At 36.7% G+C, this 22,637-nt stretch overlaps 1 protein-coding gene across 33 annotated transcripts in view; it reads left to right on the top strand.

Annotated features, from left to right (window-relative positions):
* ADGRL2 (adhesion G protein-coupled receptor L2) overlaps nucleotides 1–21,900 on the top strand; it is a 393,964-nt gene extending 372,064 nt beyond the window's left edge. For 7 of the 33 annotated variants that reach the window (XM_030032141.2, XM_030032143.2, XM_030032142.2 and 4 more), the window contains 8 exons: nucleotides 7,070–7,161; nucleotides 8,028–8,072; nucleotides 8,361–8,387; nucleotides 9,056–9,224; nucleotides 12,921–13,049; nucleotides 13,467–13,563; nucleotides 16,369–16,497; nucleotides 19,830–21,900. In XM_030032141.2, coding sequence (XP_029888001.1) covers nucleotides 7,070–7,161; nucleotides 8,028–8,072; nucleotides 8,361–8,387; nucleotides 9,056–9,224; nucleotides 12,921–13,049; nucleotides 13,467–13,563; nucleotides 16,369–16,497; nucleotides 19,830–20,584 — 1,443 coding nt within the window. In that variant the 3' untranslated portion in view covers nucleotides 20,585–21,900. Of the gene's footprint in view, nucleotides 1–7,069; nucleotides 7,162–8,027; nucleotides 8,073–8,360; nucleotides 8,388–9,055; nucleotides 9,225–12,920; nucleotides 13,050–13,466; nucleotides 13,564–16,368; nucleotides 16,498–16,722; nucleotides 16,805–17,302; nucleotides 17,321–19,102; nucleotides 19,156–19,829 lie in introns of all 33 variants that reach the window. The other 26 variants (XM_030032153.2, XM_030032151.2, XM_030032152.2 and 23 more) reach the window with 17 other exon arrangements.
* Nucleotides 21,901–22,637: the final 737 nt, after the last annotated feature.

The following is a 22,637-nucleotide window of genomic DNA, read 5'->3' as shown; positions in this document are numbered from 1 at the left end:
TATGTACGTAGAGAGCTTTTCTCATAACTGCTGATAGTTTGGAAGGATGAATTACTTTGTTTTCGTGCTTTTGAAAGTCTAAATAGTTACCTGTTCCCCTGCCTTTATAGCAGAGTTGTGAAATGTGAAATGTTAACAGAAGTTCAGTTCCCTTGAATTTCCAAATTCAAGGAATTGTATTTTGTCATTATTATTTTTTCAGCTTGAAAAACATGCATCAGGCGTAATTTTGAAATTTCTGACTTTTATAGATCTATACACCAGACGTACTATTTCAACACTTTTTGTAGCTTATAGTTTACATTACTTTTCCATGTAAAAATAAACTGATACTTTGATCGTGGAACTTGCTATAAAAAATGTACCTGGCCAATCTTTTGTAGGTACTTTATTCCTTCTGGTATCTTCAATATTGAAATAAGCTTATATATATTTAGGTTGGTTTTACTCTCTGTTTATATCAAAAACTATTTCAATCCTTGAGTAGTCACTTAAGATAAGATAGTTGTGCAGTATAGAAGTTGTTTGAGTTCATTGGCATATATTCAAAGAAATAGGTGTAGATGCCAAAACTCATGTGTGTATGAGTTGAATTAGAAAAATTACAGTGTTTGTAAGATTTAAGTATAGACCATAATAATTGTACAGAGTTTATTCTAAATACATTTAAATTAAATCAAGTCTCAGGATGATAGGGATTCTTTTTTAATTAAACCTACAATCACAATTGAAAGATATACTTGGCATTTTCAATATGATAGACAATATTATTCAACACAGAGTTGTTTCTTGCAGTTGTTGTAATCATTACTAGAAAATTGTTCTAAGTTTCATGCCCCAATAGTTCAGTTACCTCAAGTCTGGCTGTGTGGTGATAATTTTGCTTTTTGTGTCTAGCTTTTTACTTTATTGTTACTGGGAGTATTTTGCTAAGTCACGTCTATTTCTTTCCCTTGCTTTAAAATAACATTTCACATGGGAAGCTTTGGGCATTGCTGACGGCTTTTTCACTTCCTCATAACCAGGTCAGAGTGAGAATAGAGGTGAAGGACATTTAATCATATTGACCATGTACAGACATAGTTCACTATTATTTACTGGCCATGACATTATTATCCTCCAGCAAATCATTTAGGCTGAGACGCAAAAGGCCTTTGGGAGCAGTATTCCCAACTTCAAAAATATGAAACAGCAGGTAGCAATCACAGCACAGTTCCTGGGAGTAATTCTTCTCTAGCAATTGCTTTGCCCTCTAATCGTCCCAACTGAGAAAGCAAGAGAGACTGGAGGAAGAAGTGTGAGAAGTGTAATGGCTGAAAAATAATATGTCATGTGCAGTGTAACCGAAGAGCCGTATTCGTAGTGTAGCTTGCTTAGTGTCAGTAGCACATGAGAATTTCACCTTGGTAAGCTTTTTAACATGTTAATCAAATCACTTTTATGATTCTCAGTTTAATAGTAGTGTCAATGCACCTAAACTCTTTTTTGACAGTATTGCTTACTACTTCAATTTACAAATTTTTCTGTGAGTTTATAAGCTTTTGCACCTGTATCTGTATACAGGTGTGCACAAAATGAGGATGGAAAGTATGAAGGTCCTCAGTACGTCTTCTGAGGAACTTTCAACGTCACTATTTCCATAGCCTGTCGTGCCTTTGGGCACCAGGGTTATTATATCTATGAGAAAAGAGCATGTAAGTAATGAGCGGTGGGAAGCCATTAGTATGCCTGAAATGGTTTAATGAAAGCTTGGATCATGATACGTCAGGAGCTGTTCTTATCATTTGGACAGCTCCATCTGCATCTTTAATAATTAATTCAGTTCAGTAAGAGTTCAGTGTGCACACTCATTTAGAAGCCTTCTTCAGAGAGCACCTCTCTCGCTGCCAGTCCCAGAGAGAAATAGGCTTCTGCATGGCTAAGAGCAAAGATCTGGAGATACAAGAGCAGTTTTAGAGCTGCATTTGCCAGGTAACAAAAGCTCCGGGGAGTTCAAAAAGGGTCAGAACATGTGCAGTTCAGCTAGGTTACTTCAGAGTGGTGTTTCTGTTCTTCTGTCTTATCATATCCATGTCAGCACTGCAGGCTGTGTGGAATGAATTTTAAGCTGCTAAGCTGAGGCGGACGTGATTCAATTGAGCAGGTTCATGGCTATAAAACAAACAGCGCACTCCTGTAATCTGTGGTCAGAAAAGCCTGAGTATTTTTACTTCTGTGTAGATCCATATTCATTCATATCCAAGGAATGGGTGATGTTGGTTTGACTTTAATTCAGCCAAAGCTACTGGAGCTTGCTTCTTGCAGGTGGAGCTGACATATCAGGTTGTTTAAGCAAAAGTTCCTAGGATGTCCTGTTTCACTAACATAGGAAAGAAAGTTTCTTTTTTCACGCAGGTTGAGGCATTACTTCACCAAAGTCAGTAGATGTGTACATACAGATGCACACATAATCTAGCTCTGCATGTGAAAATGGACTGTATTTGTAAGCTTATGTGTATAAATAACACACATATATCTTTCTATAGTAGACATTTGATAAATGGTATTTATGTATTGCTCACAGGGGGAAATTTATCATAATTATTGCAAAATCTAGCTTTATTTGGCTACTAATTCATTGTACCTGCAACTAATTCCAATCCATTAGTTGTCTGTGCAGGTTATTACATCCACTTTTTTAAAAAGTTAATTTGACTTGGAAGACACCCCCTCTCTCAAAATTACATAGGTTTCAGGTGCCAGAAAGACAAAATTCCTACTTAGACCATTTTTCATGTCCAGTACCTTCTGATTTCCAAACCAGAAATGGCCCTCTGTGTGTTGGCTATGAAATAAGCATGATCTTCCAGGGTGCTGCATTTTATTATTACCATAAAGATTCTTCAAATTTTATATTTTTAAGTAGTTACTTTTTATTTTTTAATATATTTCTAATTGTCTTTCTTTTGCTACATTCTATCCAATTACACTTGTTTTATTAAGAGATAAGTAGGCACTGGTGTTTTAAAAGGTGCTCAAATTATTTATTTTTTTTTTACTTTTGCATACATTTCTAAAATCAGAGCATAGATTAAGCTAGTTCTGTATGTAATCCAGTATCCTGTCTCTTATAGTGGATAATATATTTTAGAAATTACAGCAAAAACCTAGTGTAAACATTAATGAAATACTATCAATCCAAGTTTTTCCTTATTGTTATCAGCTAATGTTTTAAGAGATCTCACATTATAGCTCCACCTACTGTAACTGTGTGTTTTGTCACTCTCAGTATCACAGCAGAATCTTCAAATCTGAACCTGATGCCCGACCAGACTTTTAAATTCTTATTTTTAGCCTTCAAAAAAGTGTTGGTCTGATTTTCAGAAGTGCAGCATGAAAAAGATTTTACTGACTTTTTCAAGGGTATAATTTCGTGACTGTTTGAGATGTATACACTGTGGCTGTGTGTGTGTTTACACAATGTATTTTTATTATTTATTATCATTGAAGGAGAGCGGTACTGTTCAGGTGCAGATTTTGGTTCATCTGGGATGGATGCAGCCCACCTGTCAGGATGAGCCCCAGCCAGTCACTAGCCCTTTATGTTATATGATGTGACGAGAAAGTCGTCATTGTCAGAGGCCCATTTTTTCTCTTACAAGTTTGCTTTCAAAAGCCCGTCTTGCCATTCATGCGGACCTTTATGTGACCCCAGAGCACTGCGTGTTTGTGGTGAACATTCTTCTTAAAGAAAGGTGTCCTACTCAGACCATCTGTAAAGCTTGGAAAACATCTACAGATTGATTTGCTTAGATCAGTAACAGTTCAGTCCTCACAGTCATGAAACAATTCAGGTTGGAAGGGACTTCAGGAGATCTGTGGTCTAGCTTCCTGCTCAAAACAGCCTCAGCTCTGAGCTCAGACCAGGTTGCTCAGGGCTGAAGAAGCTTTCCTTATACAAAGTTGGTTACAAACAAATGCAAAAGCACTAGGTGTGTTTCCTTCTCCCCCCACGTATGTCTCACCGAGAGAAGTAATTCAGCCATTCCTTCTACAAGCAATTATTCTCCAACAAGTTCTGTTCCCTCACTGCTTAGTGCCTTGTATAATAAAATGGCAGGATGCCCAAAAGTCTTAACTCATGCATTCCTCCAAAACAATCAACTTCTAAATGAAAAGCATTAAGGGAGCCAAAAGCAAATCTATAGAAAGCTTTGGTTACAGTAGTTGTAAGCAGGCAAAGTAGGATTTTGATGATGATACAATGTGTAACAGAGATGCCAGCGTGTTTCAACAAGTGGCAAACCATGGTCTTTTGACTGCTGAAACTGAAAACTCTGCAGTATTTCACAGTGATGGAGAAACAAGTATCATATGCTCTGTTGTCATAGTTACTTTGTCTTCAAAGTACAATATTTTGCTTTTTTTGCTTTTTTTTCTTGGAATGACTTTTTTCAGCTACTGTGATACAGCATTATTATTTCTGTGGGCTGCTTTTGGGGGTCTATACCTGAATTAGAATTAAAGTGTCTATTAAGAAACTGCTGTGTACAGTTATTCCCTAGTCCAGCAAGGACATATATACAGACAGAACTAAGTATCTACATAAAACCTGTTTAATATGCTGGAGCTTGGCTCAGTCACTGGGGTAGGGCTGTGTCTGCTTGCATGACACCGAAGGAACCTCAGTATGTAAATACAAGCTTTTGCTTTTCATATGTCAAACCAGAACTTCAGTCATACAAAGAATCAGAGGATAAAAACCTCTTGTTTCATAAGGCAGTCATTTATGGGCTAAGCCACGTCTATGAGTTTTTGATCCAAGAACGATGTTGCTAGTATAATACAGGATACTCCAGGGTAGCTACTTAGGCAAGGATTAGCTTCCAGCTGTGCTGTAAATACTATTCTGAACTGGATTTTGCACTCCCGGTTGCATAGGTTGCAGTCAAAGTTGATTTACGTGTTAGGATTGGCATGGGGCATGTCTCCTAGCTCTTAATCTGTTTGTTTTCACAAAAAGTAAATTGAACTTACATTTTTTTAAGCAGGCTGGAGAAGTTCATGCTACGTCACCTACCAAAATGTGCAAGGAACTTTTTCAAATACAGAAGAAGAAAGTCTGCCTGCGCAGGCAAGAAACTGAGGGTCAGGTCATGCGCGAGCCCCATCCTCTGTCTGGTGCAAAGGCCAGGGAGAGAAGCAACTTGTTTTCTCACCCAGGGAACTTACGCAGTACAGTGGAAACCTACATAAGAGGAACAAAGTGATCACAATGATATCATGAAGTGTTTCTCAACTGGTTAGTCATTACCTGTAAGAATCATAAAAAATCATCAGGGTCATGAGATACTGACATTTCGATTACATTTTGCAGCAATGGAAATCATGCTTAACTTATACCGTGTACATACCTCCACTTAAAGGTCAAGTATTTTCTGTCAGTTCTTGAAACACAGACAGAAATAAGTCATAAAAGTTTATTTTTGTTATTTGTATCACATACACTTTTTGTATTAATCTCAAGATATAATTGTAAAAATGTTTTACTTTGAATCAGGACTGATGAGGTCAAAAGCTGCCAAACACTGTTCTGGTGTTGAAAACTGCATTATAGTGCATACTGTCCATCCTGATTTGGGGACAGCAGCAGCAGCGATAACTTGATTGCCCTTAGCAGTAGGAATTATTTCTATAATATATGTCCTTATTAACAGACTTTGATCAGAGCCTTCAAAATACTCATCTTTTTGAGATTGTTAAGACCTGCTCTTTATTAGGATTTGAGTGACATTTTTGACCATTGTGGCAGAGCTGTAGGAACACATCTGGTATGAACTGGTATCCCCAATGTTACAAAAATTGTGAGGATTTTGACGCTGTCTCAAACCAAAGGCTCCCCAGAATGAGAGACTGGGCTTGATCATTCTCCATCAGTAACCAGTTGCAGATATGTACAGCAGATTGTAAGAATGGGGTTATAATCTGTCTAATATATGTGTTATAAGGATGTCCAAGCATATTCTCCCATCTTCTCTTAGCTATCAGTTCAGCCATTTCTTGTGGACCATTGTACTAGTAGATAAGGATGTATGTCTTCTCCCTGAAAGGACATAGCTCCTACTGTTTTCAAACATATGATTTTATTTGAATTGTCTGCATGATGTAGGACAGCACATACTAATTACTCAAATTAACTGTATACCCATATTCTGTAGACATCCTTGTATTTGGCTTACCTACGCTCTTCACCTGCTTTGAAATCAACAGGAGAAAGGCACCTAGTATCTTTGATATCTGTGATTCTGTTTCACAGTAGGAAAACTATAAAAAATTACCTTCAGTATCTTCCCCAGTGTTATCTATATGAATGACACAACAAGAATAAGACAGCATAGTCCTTGTCTTCAGGTGGCACGCAGTCTCACTTCGACAGAATCCAAACTACAAAGGGAAAGAGGGCAGTAGGAGGGTGCACCACCAGCATATGTCTGTGGCACTGTTAAGTTTGACGGATTTGCTACATCTTTGTGTTTCTTCTTCTTTTCCTCTTTTTCTTTTTCTTCAGTTACATTTAAGCTGTTTTCAAGACCCCAGTGGGATTGTGAGAACAAAAGGGAATAAAAAAAAAGAAAGGGAGAAGCCAGCAAAAGCGAAAAACATTCCAGAAGCAGGATGGGGTGATAAAAAGACAACTAGTATAGTACACTAAAGGGGTAACCATAGTCCTCGGAGGGAGGCAGTGAGATGGGGAACAGGGCCAGAGGTGACAGGCAAAGGGGAACAGGGGCCCAGCACAACATGCTGGAAGACAGAGCTAGACTTGACAATGACAAGTGCTGGACATGAGCTAAATATGGTGGTTCATGATGATGTGGTAAATTTGGAAAATTAAGTGAAACAAGGGCTTCTAACTTTTTTTTCCCCTCATCCGTATTTGCAATCACCTGTTACAGCCTGTCTGATACGGTTACCCAGTTTCACTACATATTTGAAAATAAACTACAGGGTTTTTGTTTAGTCTGTAACATCATCATTATTCAGCCTATTACTTGAAGTAGTTTAATTTCATTCTTATCTGTTTTGACAGCTGAATCTTATCTTCCTGGTGATCACATTGTGCAAAATGGTGAAGCACTCAAACACTTTGAAGCCAGACTCTAGCAGGTTGGAAAACATTAAGTAAGTGCTTTGTGTTCAAGTATGAGAACTATGATTATTTTCTGATTGCTGAACTGATTGAAAGCTACTCTCCATTAGGAGCACATGCCATTGTCTCCCAGCAACTGCAGATGTCAATTAGAAGCAAACAGAGCCAATCCTGCTTTCGTCACATTGTTGCTGTAATGTCACAAACGCCGGTCAAAATTAGATAATTTCAGCCTGGAACTAGTGCCAAGAAACTGTTTCACGGAAATGCCACAGCACTGTAGTAATTTCATTTGCATTTAAAATGCAGTTCAAAAATGATGTTCCTGTTTGCATGGCTGATATGATTATATTAAGTTTGTTTTGTTAAATGACTTTTTGATTTAGGGATTCTGAGCAGTTTCTACTCGTAATCCTGTTCTCCCAAGAGAATTGACTCTATTATTATTGTTAACTTGAAGATTATCTGCTGTTTTCATGCTAATTTAACAAATGTTTATTTTATCATGGTGCTGTACTGCAGTATCCCAGTATCCCTTTTGCAGAGTAATATAAGTGTTATATAATTAACAAGGCTTTGGCAGCTCTTGCTTCTTTAGATAGTCTTTTACTGTATTCTGTATAGCTTTATGTTGTACCGAAGGTTTTTGGGATCAACACTGAAGGGATGGTGCAACTTTCTAACACTGAGGGTTGGATGTGAAAGGGTCTTACAGGTTTGCTTTGAATGTTGAAAATGGCAAAGGGAGATTTTCAGTAAGGCTAACATTGTGAACCAGATGTTCTAGATAGGTCAGTATCAGCTTCATTGCATGTTGCATGATGAGAGAGAGAGAGCTAATCTTTAGCATCTCTCTCTTTTCTTCCTTTTCCTCTTTCTGTCTTCTCATCCACACCAGTAATTACCGTGTTTGTGATGGCTACTATAATACGGACTTACCTGGGTAAGATAGAACCCTACATTAACAAATTTCTAGCATGACTTTTAACTTTACAAACTCGGTCAATATTGTGGATTTCCCTTAATTTTAATTAACTAGTCTTGAGATACCTGATTTGCTAAAGAATTTTTAACTATTATATGCCTTTATAATTTTAAATTGCTTGCCTCTGCATTTTGAATTTCCTGATTTTGACTAATTTTTATAGACAATTAAAAATGCTCTTATTAATTTCTGTTTCAATTCTGTCTAATAATTTTGTTTCTCTTTTCTGCTTATAATGCTTTCTAGCTATGAAGATAATAAGCCATTTATCAAGTAAGATCATTAGTTAGATGTGGAATTCACTGACTAAATTCCCTTTCCCTTTCATTCTGTGCCGTTCTCTACAATTCCTTTTCCTTAACCTATTCATGATGGAATCTTTTTTAGACTATTCTGTAGAGCAATATCCATATTTTTGTCACATTTCAGCAGGGTTTCTTCATGCGGAAGTTAGATCATCTAGCTTCAGTTTAGCTGAGTTTATCAAAGCATTAAAGATTTGGGCTCTAGGCATTTAATCTGCTGTTTAACCTTTGTGCATTTGTGTTAACATTATTTGGTGTCATATGGTAGCACCACTGTTTAAAATCTATGGTGTGATTAGTGGCTAAGCCAGATTTATCAATCTCTTTTCTAAAAGCAGATAAAGCAATGGAGTAGCTGGGGCTTCTGCTATACTTTTGCATTTCAAAATAGTTTTGACATCCTATGCAGTTCTTGAGAAAGAAAAAGGTCATATCTACTCTTGCTGCTTTCACTGGAGACTAAGAGTACTAAATGGAATTGTTCTTTCTTTAATAGATAAAAGGTTAAACCCAAGGAATTTTTACATTTGAATATGAACCTAGTAAAAGTCAACTGCAGGAACTGAAATGTTAATATTGGATTTGGTGACGTGCGTTCTCATAAGTAATGTTACTAAAATTAATTTTCTTTTACAGATCCTGGGTCCTGGGTGCATTTGCTCTCCTGTGTCTCCTTGGCCTAACATGGTCATTTGGCCTGCTGTTTATCAATGAGGGGACTGTTGTGATGACGTATCTGTTCACAGTATTTAATGCTTTCCAAGGAATGTTTATTTTCATCTTTCATTGTGCCCTTCAGAAGAAAGTAAGTTACTGAAAACACAGATGCGTGTTCCCTAACTCCTTTAAAATACCACATATATTTCTTAAAAGATAGAGAAAAAAATAGCAGTGTCAAGAACTGGAGCATTTTGAAGTAGTTTGAGGAGGGGACAAGGATTCAAAAGCAACTCTTGCGGTGTGTGCTTGTGGGAGTCATGTAACTGCTCTGTGGCCTGGCTGGGTTTAAAATGGATGCACCATTTCCAACCTGGGCTTGAAAAGTTTTGAGGCTTTGGGAAGAAAATTACTATAGAAGATGTACTGTTTAACATTGGTGATGTGGTACGTATAAGCGTGGACTTAACAGTCAAAAGTCTTTATGTGCACATGAAATAAATCCTGCCTCCACTGCAGCACTGCAAACAAAAGATCATTTACAATATCAGCCTGGAAACTGATCTCAGCCTGGAAACTCTCTTTCTCAGATCAAGGCAGAGGACTTCTCCTGAGATCCCATGAAGCTGCCACGTAAAGCTACAGGTGATAGGCAGGGATTGTACTATGAGTGCTCGTTCATTACAAAATTGAGTGAGATGTAAAAATTAATTTTATTATGAACTTCGACATACCATAGAGAAAAGTATCATTAATGCTAGGGGAGAGTTTTCCAAAGATGCCAGCCTGACTACTTTTTTCCAAATGTTTGCCTCCCCCAGCAATCCAACAGCTTCATGCTCTTAATTGGAGAAACTGGAATCCCCTGGCAAGAGCCTTCCCTCACGAGTGGGATGTGCTAAATGAGTTCTGCTCCCCTTTGCCCGATGGGAGCAGAGGGGTCCAGAAGGAGCAGATCTGCTGGGGAGAGAGAAAGCTTGCAGGGGAGAGGAGCAAACAGGAGAGGAGAAGGAGGTGAAGGGCACAGCTGGGTGGGATTCTCCTTGGGTTCCCTGCACCCCTTCTCTTTTCCAGACCGAGGGTGGGGACTGCTCCCAAGGATGCCTTAGAGGTCCTTCAGTGAAGGACAAAAGAAGAAAGCTCATAGCCTGTGTTAGAAGGCATGGCAAATGAAAGTAAAGAGAGTTGAGGGGAAGGGTATACGTCAAAAAATCCCGCCAAAAAAAACTTAACGTAAAATGCAGTACGTCCTGTGTTTAGAAATACCCAACTTGCAATATTTAGATTCTAAATATTTTTACCAGTTTTAGGCTGGAGACCTAGCAATTATTAACTCCCATTATAATTAGCTCACCAGAGACATAATTAACTGATATTTATAAAATGGTTTGAGACCATTGGATAAAGCATTGCTGTGTAAGTACAAAAATCACATTCTTGCATGTTCTCAGTGGTACCAGCTCTAACAGTATCAGCGTCTCTAAATTTGGTGTAGACAATGGCATTCAGCCATGTTTTAGGAAAAGATCTGGTAGACAGAAAGAATTTTATCCAGATGAACATGGCTCTCATTTTGAGAGAACAAAAGCACACTTAGAGAGGAGATTGGGCCTAAGAAGAGAGGGAAGAAAATGCAAACATTCTCAAAATGCAAATAATTTCTAGATTAGGGTTTGAGATAATGTTGCCCTTTCTACTACTTGTATTGGACTTGAAAATCAAAAACAGATCCTTTTTTATTTCTTTTTACAGCTGCGCATTGTTTTTATATTAAGCGGAGTCAGCAAAAAGCAATATTAAAGTACCAGTCAAGTGTGAAAAAGCATAACCTAGAGCAGTAAGGTTTATACCTGAAAGAATGTTAAAGCTGCCATTTAAGATTTTTAAGTTTTGATGCCTTTGACTGGATATCATCCTATCCTCTGTCTGCATAGCTAATGTAGTCTTTTTATTCTGTTATTACTAGTTGGTCACTAAATTGAACAGAGAAATAGAATTGTGAAAGTGAAAACTATTATGTTTCCAGTTCTGACAAGATGATAGTGCTGTTGCTTCCATCAGTTTCCAACAAGCTATAATTTAGAAATAATGACAGTGGAATGCGCAGTACTGACAGATAATGTACATTCACTGCAATATAGGCATTAGGCAAAACCAGCCCTGGAGGGTGGTATTTGGGTAAAAATACAGTTTTGACTGTATTGTCTCTACTGTGTCGTGGTTTGGAGCATTTAATATCCATTAGTGTTCAGGAATTTATTTTCTTAGGTGTTATACCATCTAGTGAAGATATATAGAGACTTACGTTTTTCAGACTACAGAGTTAAAGATTATAATTCTACATCCGTGCATTTCTGTTTTCATTTTTTTATGTGTCTTTTGTGCTGATATAGATAGGGGTTCACTTAAAATATTTACCATATACTTTTACAAAAAGATGAAATATTGTCCCTAGCTTGAAGTTAAGGCACTAATTATTCAAATTTTCTTTAGCCTTGTGGTTTATAGAAACATCACAGCATGCATTCCACGAGTAAAATTCTTGTAATATTGAAAACAGCACATGGCATGTGTAAATCCACACTATTAGCTTTCTGCATTTTCCCCTCTCCCCTTTTTACATATACATAACTTTCTTTCTGTCCTATATATTCATAGGTCAAGCAGAATTCTGGGTTAGCTGAAATCCCACTTTTCCCAGAAACTTAGGAGTCTCAGTGATGTAGAGGAGACACTTAGATTCCCAAGTATCTGCTAGAAGATTTACGAGTTTAGACTTACAGATCTTTACAAATTCTGTCCACTGTGTCCTTTCACTGATGCTGTCATGCTGCTGAGATGCGTATGCACTCTTCTGTTACCGAAAATAGTAGTCAGTGTAGCAGTCACCAAATATGAGCGAATTAGCTGCTCTGTAAATTAATCCTGATTGCTTTCATGACAAATGTTAACACACATGAATTGCAAAACTAAAGTTTCCAGTAGGTCACTGGAAACAGAATGTGAATGAATGGAGGCCAAATACTGGAACCATTAATTAGTTTTGTTGCTCTGTCAGACAGAAATCTCATATATATTCAAATTTCTAGGTTCAGCAAAGACAGTAATGAAGATTTTATTTTTTGGTCCTAAAAGTGAAAGACGCTTCATTTCCCAGCATTTACAGTTTAAAATTTGACTCTGGAACACTGATGGTGCCTCCACCAGCATAGCTGGTGCTCTGCCTAGAGTGGGGCAGTCTCGTTTGTGAGCTTTGTACAATCCCAAAGCAGGTGGGACCATACAAACTAGCAGCTGTTTGAGTTACTCTGTGTAACTTTATATGAAAATGCCTTTATAGTCATTGCAGGTTTTGCACACTTTCTTGGAAGGGATAACGTAATGGACAGTACCAAGCAGTGCAAAGGCTAGTTACCTCAGCTCTTCTTGCGTGCTAGGATGGGAAGATAGGCTTTCTATGGTTTCTGCACCAAAAGCTCATATAAAAGGGACTATTTTCAGCCAGCATTCAATTCAGGTAAACGTAACTATATTAATTTACAGTATGAAGATGAAATAAAAATAATCCCATAAATAACTCAGCAACGATTATTCAGGCACATCTAAATGAAGTGCGTAGATACCTTGGAAATAATTTGTTCAAAAATCCTGGATAGCTGATAATGCTGCTGCTAAGTAGGGAAAAGTACCTGATTCTGCTAATGGCCAACAATTCAACAGACAAGAATTATCTATTTGCTTGAAAAGTGTGTGAGTAGTTCCAATGCAATGTTCATATGTTTTTGCCAGCGGAGATATTTAAGACTATTTTTTGTGCTAAGTAATTTTCCCCCCCCCCCCATAGGTACGTAAGGAATATGGCAAATGCTTCCGACATTCTTACTGCTGTGGTGGACTACCAACTGAGAGTCCCCACAGTTCAGTGAAGGCATCAACAACAAGAACTAGTGCTCGCTATTCCTCTGGCACTCAGGTAACAAAGAATTTGACAGCAGCTTTTAATTAACCTTATTTATAAAAAGCCTATTGAGATGTGTTCCAATCAGAAGCACTAATTGTCTTCTCATTATTATCATTTAGATGGCAAATACGTACTTCTGCATAGTAGAATTGATTTCTTTTTAAACATTTCCTTTTACTTTGGTCTAATGCAAACACCTTATTTTCCTTGTAATTAGGGGCTGGTTTGTAGGAAGGTTTATACCATCATGTTTCATCTAAATGAAATTTAATAAATTAGAGTTTTAATAACAAGAAGTTTCACTATGTGCTAGAAGAATGGCTTACTTTAGGCCAAAATAAACACAAATATTCTACATAATAGCATGTGAGTAGGAAAAAATCTTTTTTTAACTTACTATGCTTCTGCCTCACTGCTTTATGTTAACAGAGTCGTATAAGGAGGATGTGGAATGACACTGTGAGAAAACAATCTGAATCGTCTTTTATCTCAGGTGACATCAACAGCACTTCAACACTTAACCAAGGTCAGTCACTGGGAACATTTCAGTTTTAGAAGCCTTAAATTTTATACAGATTTAATATCATTTAACACAGAATAATTGAAAAGAATGTTTTGAAAAAAAAAATTCTGGAACAGATGTTTTCTAAAAGCAGAGTTTTAAAGTCATCCACCAGCACATTTTAAAACCGTGTTCACTCAACTGGCCCCCTGCTATAGAAGTTGAATTCCTCCATTCGTGGGAATGTATTTAAATAAGTTTCATCAATAATTTAACTTAAAAGCAAGATCATAATTTTAAATCTTTCCTAACCTTTATAGGTTAAATCTGAAACAGAAATATGAGTGCAGTAACATTTTAATGCATATTTGACTATGATTTTTAGGTGCAGAAATTTTCCCAGTGAAATCTAATTGATATCATTTCTATGCAAAAGATGTCTGTAAAGCATTTATCTTTTCTATTTCAAAGAGCATCGTATCTGTCACATGGGATAGTATCCAGATTTTCAGGCACAGAGAAGCCAAACCTCCAAATTTCTCAGCTCACATAGACTTTGAAATCTGTAACCTCATTCTCATGTCCAGTTAGAAGTCAAAGGTATTAACTGAGGCAGAATGTCCCTTCCTTTCTTCCGTTCCCCCCCCTGTGTTTTTTTAAGGCAGTTTGAGCTAGCAGTGGAGGGAAGACTGCGCTCTGCAAGCCAAGTTCAAAGCCTGTTCTCCCACCCACGTCCCTAGGAGAAGAACACGTAGCCCTGATCTTATTGCGACCAGTTCCTGCTCAACTCAGAAAGTTTCAAATGGAAGACACACTAGTGTCAGGGCTGCTGTAAAGCCCTCATCAACCACAACTTGCAAATTGTCCTCCCTCGGTTTTTTTCAAGATTCGGTAGTAGGGACATGTACTTAACTCACATTCATTTTGAAAGTAAAATGTGTGGTATTTTGCAAAATAAAAGATTTCAGAAAGCATGATTCTATTTTTGCTATTTGGCATCTAGAAAGTCAGTAAGACCTGGGTGTCTCACTGCTCCCCCCATCTGAATCTTGTATGTTCCTCTGGTAATATCAAAATTAAGTAATTTCTCCTTAGTAGAAAATGTATAATTTTCATGCCCAAGAAAGAAGTATATTCCCTTCCAGTGTCTTATTAAAATCCCATAAATACACTACACATAGAAGTCTGGGATTTCACCATAATTTGATGTCTCTGACTCCTGAGGTTTGCTCTAACCATGCTGCACCCTCAGTTAATACAGAGTTGAAAAGAGGTCTTGAAAGCTTCTCCCTGTTTCGAGCTCCTGTCTCAAGTCACTGGAGATGTTCTGCCATGATTAGAAAAATTGGTATCTTCTTTCTTCAATTACAATATTGTCACTACCTCAGTGATACATACATATAAGGGTAGTTTAGTAATTAATGGAAAGTGTCATTTTTCCTTTAAAATAAAAATCAAGCTTCTAAAGGTGGCAAAAAAAATTGGATCGAAAAAAATTCTCTTAACTATAAATTACAGGTAATAATTCTAACGAAGTTTAAACATCACACACAAAAAAACCCAACCGCAAGCAAAATATATTTCAGTTAGTATTTTTAGTAATAAGTACCTTACAAATGAAAAAAGCTATGATAAAACCTTTTTAGTTGTTCATTGATACAACGTTTCAAATAAGATTAACATAATCAGGCAATAATTCTCTGAATCTTAGATTTTCTGCTACCAAGTATCTGTGGTAGTACAAAAGCATTAATATTTGGAATATATACTGTCTATTCCTTGCCAAATAAAAACATCCATACTATAAAAATATAGCTGGCTCTTTAGTTGTTCTTGGGTCTGTAATACACTGATCCTGATATACTGCTGTGCAATGCAATAGAAAAGAAAGTGGAATTTTACCTTGATGAAATGCTTAAAGTAAGTTTTAAATCACAGCATTTTGTGTGTTTGGGGGTCTTTTTTGTCATTATTCCAACTCATTTTTCTTCTAGTAGCTAGAAATCAGAGATTGAGTTCTTAATAATTTCTCAAAATACGCTGATTTTTTTTTGTCATTATTCCAAGAATTGTTTAAATGGTGTTGCATTAACATGTAGAATAGGTTTGAAAAAAATCTGTTCATGTAGTGTTTTGCTTCATCTTACATTGTTTGTAAACTGATTGTTTAAAGAAAATTTGTCATTCAAGGAGTTCTTTTTTAAAACCTGGCAGATGAATTTGCAGCATGAATGTCCCAGGAGAAAATGTGAATGCTCTGATTTCTTAGAGCAAATATTTTGCTTTCCCCTCAGCATGCATACTTTTGCATATACTAAGATATGCTTCTTGCAGTTTGTTATCCACTGTCTGTTTGAAAACAGCATTTCCCTTCCACTACCCGTGTGTTTTTAATAAAGTGAATAACAGCTCTGATCCTGTCATAAGAGATTTTTCAATACCTTTCAATTCGAGAAATTCAGTTCTCTCAATTCTGGACAGAAGTGTTCCAGATGATCATTTTTAAAGTTATAATAGCTTTACGTAGTACCTTGATCTCTACACATTTAATTGCTATTCTTGTATAACAGTGATTTTGTATACATTAGTAAATGTCACTCTCATGAGATGTTTACTTTGGGGATTTGGACAGCACCTGTGAATTACTGGAATCTAACTGTATTTGCCTGCTCCCATTTCAAATACATAGCTCAAATACATTCAGAAATTTTCAGCTGAATTACATTTGACAAGTCCTACATGATTCATGATGAATAAAAAATACTCTTTATTGAAACTGTCAGCCTAAAATTAAAGAACTGACATTTTTTTCTGTTTCTTTTGCTTTAGGAATGACTGGCAATTACCTACTAACAAACCCTCTTCTTCGACCACACGGCACTAACAACCCCTATAACACATTGCTCGCTGAAACAGTTGTATGTAATGCCCCTTCAGCTCCTGTGTTTAACTCACCAGGTGTGCTTCTACTTCCTGAATAAAAACGCTTTTCTTGGCTCGCTGCAAATCCCTTCTTTTCCCTAGATAGAAACTCAAGTTGCAATACCCTAGCTGTACATTCTGAATTTCTGTCAGTTTGAGAAATACAGTATTGCCAATGTCAGCTTGTAAAACTGCACTATATTATAGTAATGCCTTTGCCATAACAGTATTTACCAATAATTATCCATGTTTTTAACACAGGTGGCATAAATCTTAATATACTATTACAGGACTGACACCACATGGTCTGAGAGCCCATCTTCAAGATATATATCACTTAGAGGTATCATGTCTATGCAATATAAGGTTGACTCTAAAGCTTGCTGAGAAAAACCTGCTTATGGAACAGATGAGATACTAAAGCAGCGCAAGGCATCTTGACACCTTTGGATACCCCAGTGTAGAAAATTGTATCCAGCGTCAAACAGATCTATAGTATAGTGCAGCTTTATGGTAGATCATTTTCCTGTAGGAAAATCTTGAGATTAACAGTTAGAACAGTTTAGTTCTGTAGGAATAAAGGGTGTCATCACTTACCTAACATTTTGTTGTTACATTATCTAGTTGCTTTTTTTAACTATGGTGCAATTCATCAGTAAATATCTAGCAGTTACTGTTTGATGAGTCATAAGATCACTTTAGTACAACTGGAACGATAAATCTTTGATAAAGAGCTCATAAAACCTTGTTTCCAGTTTTTATTTCAAGTTTCCTTTTTAACTGAACTGTAGTTTCTATTTTCATTCTCTTGTTTTCTTACTTTCCTTATGCTTTCCTCTAGCAACCTACAGAGAGACAAGTATGGGAGTAAAACTTAACTTTGCCTATCAAATGTAAATTTTTTCAGCATGATTTTTAATGGGCACAATTAAAACATAACTAGTGGTCATGAAGTAGACTCAGCGGGCAAGTGGTTCACAATTTGCAAATGAGATGTTTCCACATTCAAAAAGTACTTGCATACTGCTTTTTGGGAAACAACGTGTGGTCTGTAGCAAACCCTGTTGGTAACAGAAGTTATGCAATGCTGAAATAATTTGCTGTTTAAAACCAAAGCAGTGTCAAGCAGAAATGCTTAACAATTTACTTATATTTTTACATTCCCACAGTAATCTTGCTACAGGCTATGGAAAGATTTCAAATGAATTACCTGATCATGGGCAACAAAATTTGCCTCATCAAACCAATTTGAATATATTCTAGCATGCTTAACTCTGCTGTATATAATAGAAAACTCATTTTGGATTATCAGATATATTTTGGTATCTGTTTAGCAGAAGAAAAGAGAATTAAAATTATAGAATTAAATCACTTTCATGAGGGAAATGAATGCCAGCATGTGGTCCATGTGTTGTCTACTTTTATAAATGCCATATGTTCTGTGCAGCTAAATCCATTGCAAGAAAAATCTTGGAACATATATGAAATTGCAAAACTACAAAGTTGTTTAATCAAAGCTTAAAGAGACCTTTCAAACAACCCTCATCACTGTTTAAATGAGTACACATGGAGAGGAGTTAACAATAACAGAAATACAAAATGATTTGCAAATTATTCAGAATTTATTTGGAAATTATTACTCTATTTTTTAAAGTTGAAGACAAAAATCTTTTCATGAGAAAATGCAATTACTTTTTAATTGAAAACAATATTTCCAGAGAAGATTGAATTTTCTAGGATAAGCTGCAGCTTTAATTATAAAAAAAAAAAAAAAAAAAAAAAGGGAAAATGTATAATCTTTTCCAAAACAGCTTTTTTCTTATACTCCTCCAAGCCTTGCATATAATGCAGCAGCCTCACAGTGGTCAGACTCATTTCAGTAAAGTCACTCCATTCTTTCTTTACTTCCAGACATATCTGTAGATAAAGTGATTTTCTAGGAATGCTCTAACCATCTGACTTTCCATGGTTCAGACTGTTTAATTTCTTTCAAAGTTTTATTTCTTTTTTTCTTTTTCCTTTGCTTGGGAAGCACTGTGCTGTCATAGTTTACATGTCTTTGTGTCTATAGGAAAACCTTTTCTTTATCGTGTTACCAAAAAAAAAAAAAAAAAAAAAAAAGCCAAACCCAAAAGCATAAAGACCTTAATCATCATAAGACTTCATTTTTTTTCCCCCCTTAAACTTCTTTTCATGTTTCCAGCAGACTTACCCAATCTGTCATTCCTCCAGCAGCTATGAGATATCAGCCATGGCTGATTTCCTCTTCCCATTCCACAACTAATATTTATTCTTTGGTTTAATTTCTGTGACCCATACTTACAGAAATTCCTAACATTTCTGCATTTGACTTCCATGCCCATGGTAACTGTGGGCCTAACTCTTAATTAACTATTCTGGTTCATTCAGCGCTGTCACTGTGACTGATGCAGACTGCAGGCAAACTTTGACCTTTAGAAGCCTGGGGCCGTTGTTGGCAGACAGAATATTAGTGCAAAAAAATTACATTAAGTGGGAAAAGAAAAGCTGTTATTGCTTAGTAATCTAATTTGCTGAACCCTTGCTCTGACTAAGTTGCTGAGAAGCTCAGTAATTCTTCATCATGTTACAATAAATCATTTTACTTTCTTTTATATATCAGCTACTCTTAGGCCAGATAGCCTGAGCAGACAGACATGATGTGAGTTGTCCAAAGTGAGTCATTCCACCTGCTGTCTATCGTGTTGTTGGATGGTGCTTGTGGGCCCTGGTCCCTGTAGTGTGAAAGATGGCTGTCCTTGTTTAACATAAATTCTTTGTATTTATCCATTTTTTTCATTCTTTTCTTTACTTCATCTCAAAAAAAAAAAAAAATAAAAAGGAAAAAATGTTAGAACTGTTGTTAAAGTAGTTGCTTGCCAGTTACGTGGGTTTATGTTGTACATTTACCTTCAGTTATGTCTGTGATCTAATTCCTTTTTAATTTAGTGTCGTTTAGGACAAATTCTGTTAATTTTCTTTTTCTAAATCATGGTGGTGTACTTCAAAACATAGATGTTTCCAAATGAATTGCTTTGCATTACATATGCAAGGGCATGGAGTGAACAGTTCCTTGTGGAAGAGTCACAGAATTGACACTAAATTAAGAAATTAAAATGCCACTATTCCTCTCAGGAAATACACGATACTATTTTTAAAATGCATCTTTCCTATAAGGTGTGCAACTGTTTACATTTGGGAATGTTCAGTAACCTAACTTTTCTCAAGTCTTACTTCCAAGTACAACTTTGTCCTGAACTACATTAAAGAATTTTGTTAAAAAAAAACCAAAAAACTAGTTGATAACAAGCACATCAGGCAATAACCAGAGCTGTCCTTTTCCGTTTCAGGACATTCACTGAACAATGCCAGGGATACAAGTGCCATGGATACTCTACCGCTAAATGGTAATTTCAACAACAGCTACTCATTGCGCAATGGAGACTATAACGACAGCGTGCAAGTTGTAGACTGTGGACTAAGCCTGAATGATACTGCTTTTGAGAAAATGATCATTTCAGAATTAGTGCACAACAACTTGCGGGGCAGCAGCAAGAACCACAACCTGGAGCGCACGCTACCAGCCAAAGCTGTGATCGGCGGGAGCAGTAGCGAAGATGACGCCATCGTGGCAGATGCCTCATCTTTGATGCACAGTGACACCCCTGGGCTGGAGCTCCACCACAAAGAGCTTGAGGCCCCACTCATTCCTCAGCGGACTCACTCCCTTCTGTACCAGCCCCAGAAGAAAGTGAAGACCGAGGGAACCGACAGCTACGTCTCTCAGCTGACAGCCGAGGCTGACGACCACCTCCAGTCCCCCAACAGAGACTCTCTTTACACGAGCATGCCCAATCTCAGAGACTCTCCGTATCCAGAGAGCAGCCCCGACGTTGAAGAAGATCTCTCTCCCTCCAGGAGGAGTGAAAATGAGGACATTTACTACAAGAGCATGCCAAACCTAGGAGCTGGACATCAGCTTCAGATGTACTATCAGATCAGCAGGGGTAATAGCGACGGCTATATAATTCCCATTAACAAGGAAGGATGTATTCCAGAAGGGGATGTTAGAGAAGGACAAATGCAACTCGTGACAAGCCTTTAATAGTGTAGCAAAGAAATATTAAAGGCCACGTACAAGTATTAAAAAGACTTAATTGGCCCCATGCAGGCTCCCTCATATCTGCTTGAAGAGACAATTCTGTTGACGCTGTGGTTCTCCAGTAACGGGGATGACTGGACCTCGCAGTTCTGTGAATTTTTATAAAACAAAAACTTTGTATATACACAGAGTATACTAAAATGAATTATTTGTTACAAAGAAAAGAAATACCAACAAGGTATTTTAAGATATCTTCTGCTGCTGAATTTAACAAAATTGTGAAAAAAAGAGAAATAAACACTTTCCAGCCATTTTACTGCAGCAGTTTGTGAACTAAATTTGTAAATATGGCTGCACCATTTTTTTTTTCTAGGCCTACATTGTATTATATACAAGGCGTAGGCTCTAAAATCCTGTGGGACAAATTTACTGTACCTTACTGTTCCTGACAAGACTTGCAAAAGCAGGAGAGATATTCTGCATCAGTTTGCAGTTCACTGCAAATCTTTTCCATTAGGGCAAAGATTGAATACATGTCTAACCACTAGCAATCAAGCCACAGGCCTTATTTCATATATTTCCTCAACTGTACAATGAACCGTTCTCATGAAAAAATGGCTAAAGAAATTATATTTTGTTCTATTGCTAGGGTAAAATAAATACATTTGTGTCCAACTGAAATATAAGTGTCATTAAAAAATAATTTTAAAGAGTTTGAAGAAAATATTGTGAAAAGCTCTTGGTTGCACATATGTTATAAGCTGTTTTTCTTACACTCTGTTCATAGTACGGTAGTATGTTTAAAATGCAAGTTCTACCCGTTTTCACTTATTTTTCACTGTAAACAGTGTTCTGCTTTGACAAGTTAGATTTTATTCTTACGTTCTGAATTTTTATTGCCAAAAAACATAATTTGGGGAGAAAATTGTTTTAGAAGCCAATTATGCCAAGCCTTGCACAAATTTGGTATAGCTAACAAAGATTGTAACTCAATTCCCTGTTCATTCTTTAATCGGGGTTGGGTGGTAAGGGGTAAAGGGGACACTGGACACTTCTCACAAGCTTTCTCGTGAATAAAAGGTGCCTGTCCTTTAAAAAAATAAATAAAACATAACTATTACTCTTCCATATTCCTTCTGCCTATATTTAGTAATTAATTTATTTTATGATAAAAATCTAATGAAATGTAAATTGTTTCAACAAAATTCTGCTTTTTTTCATCCCTTTGTGTAAACCTGTTAATATTGAGCCCATCACTAATATCCAGTGTAAAGTTTAACACCTGTTTGACAGTAAATAAATGTGAATTTTTTTCCAAATAGGTAAAATGTGCATTATTATGTACAAAGCATAATTGGCATCAGCAGTCCTTCGACCCAGCTGTATCCTGCTTAGAATGGCTTCTTCACGTTTCATGATTTAAGTGTCGAGAATACAATAGAAACTGTCTATATAGCTCTACAGAAGAGAGGTCGTCTTTACTGTCCATTACTCTAGTCACAATTGAATAGGATCAAACTCAGACATAGCAGGGTCATTAGGAAAATGTACTGTAATTCCATATATTTACATAACTTTTAAGTAGGCATCCGTACTGAAATTAAAAATAAGGTGGTAAACACCACTATCATATTCTTGGCAACAGTAATTAGCAGTTAATTATTAGCGATGAAGATATATTGTTGCAGTGGGGAAAACATGAATAAGCAGCATTTGGATAGCACTCTGAGTGCTATCTAAATAATTAATCCATCATGGCACTGTTTTGAGTTAGATAAATAAGCATGACTGTCCCTATTTTTATCAGACTAGAGAACTGCAGAAGACAGCTGATGCCCCAAGATGTTATTTACAAATCAGTAGCAAAATTGGAAGTCTGAAGTCTTTGTTGTCTTGATTCCCAAGCCTCTTTTGTCCCTCTCAACCAGGGCCTCTCAAAGATAATGCCAAGGACTTCATTTGTCACCAGTTCCAAAATTGAGTTCTTCCAAATAACTCTAAAATTAATGCCCCATCATCACAGAGGCCACAGTTTCATGTGTGGCCAATGTGACTG

The sequence above is a fragment of the Aquila chrysaetos genome, chromosome 12 (assembly GCF_900496995.4).
Source record: "Aquila chrysaetos chrysaetos chromosome 12, bAquChr1.4, whole genome shotgun sequence".
In the NCBI taxonomy this organism is placed as follows: domain Eukaryota; kingdom Metazoa; phylum Chordata; class Aves; order Accipitriformes; family Accipitridae; genus Aquila; species Aquila chrysaetos.
Note: the sequence above shows the minus strand (reverse complement) of the source record. Positions and strands in the feature narration are given on the sequence as shown.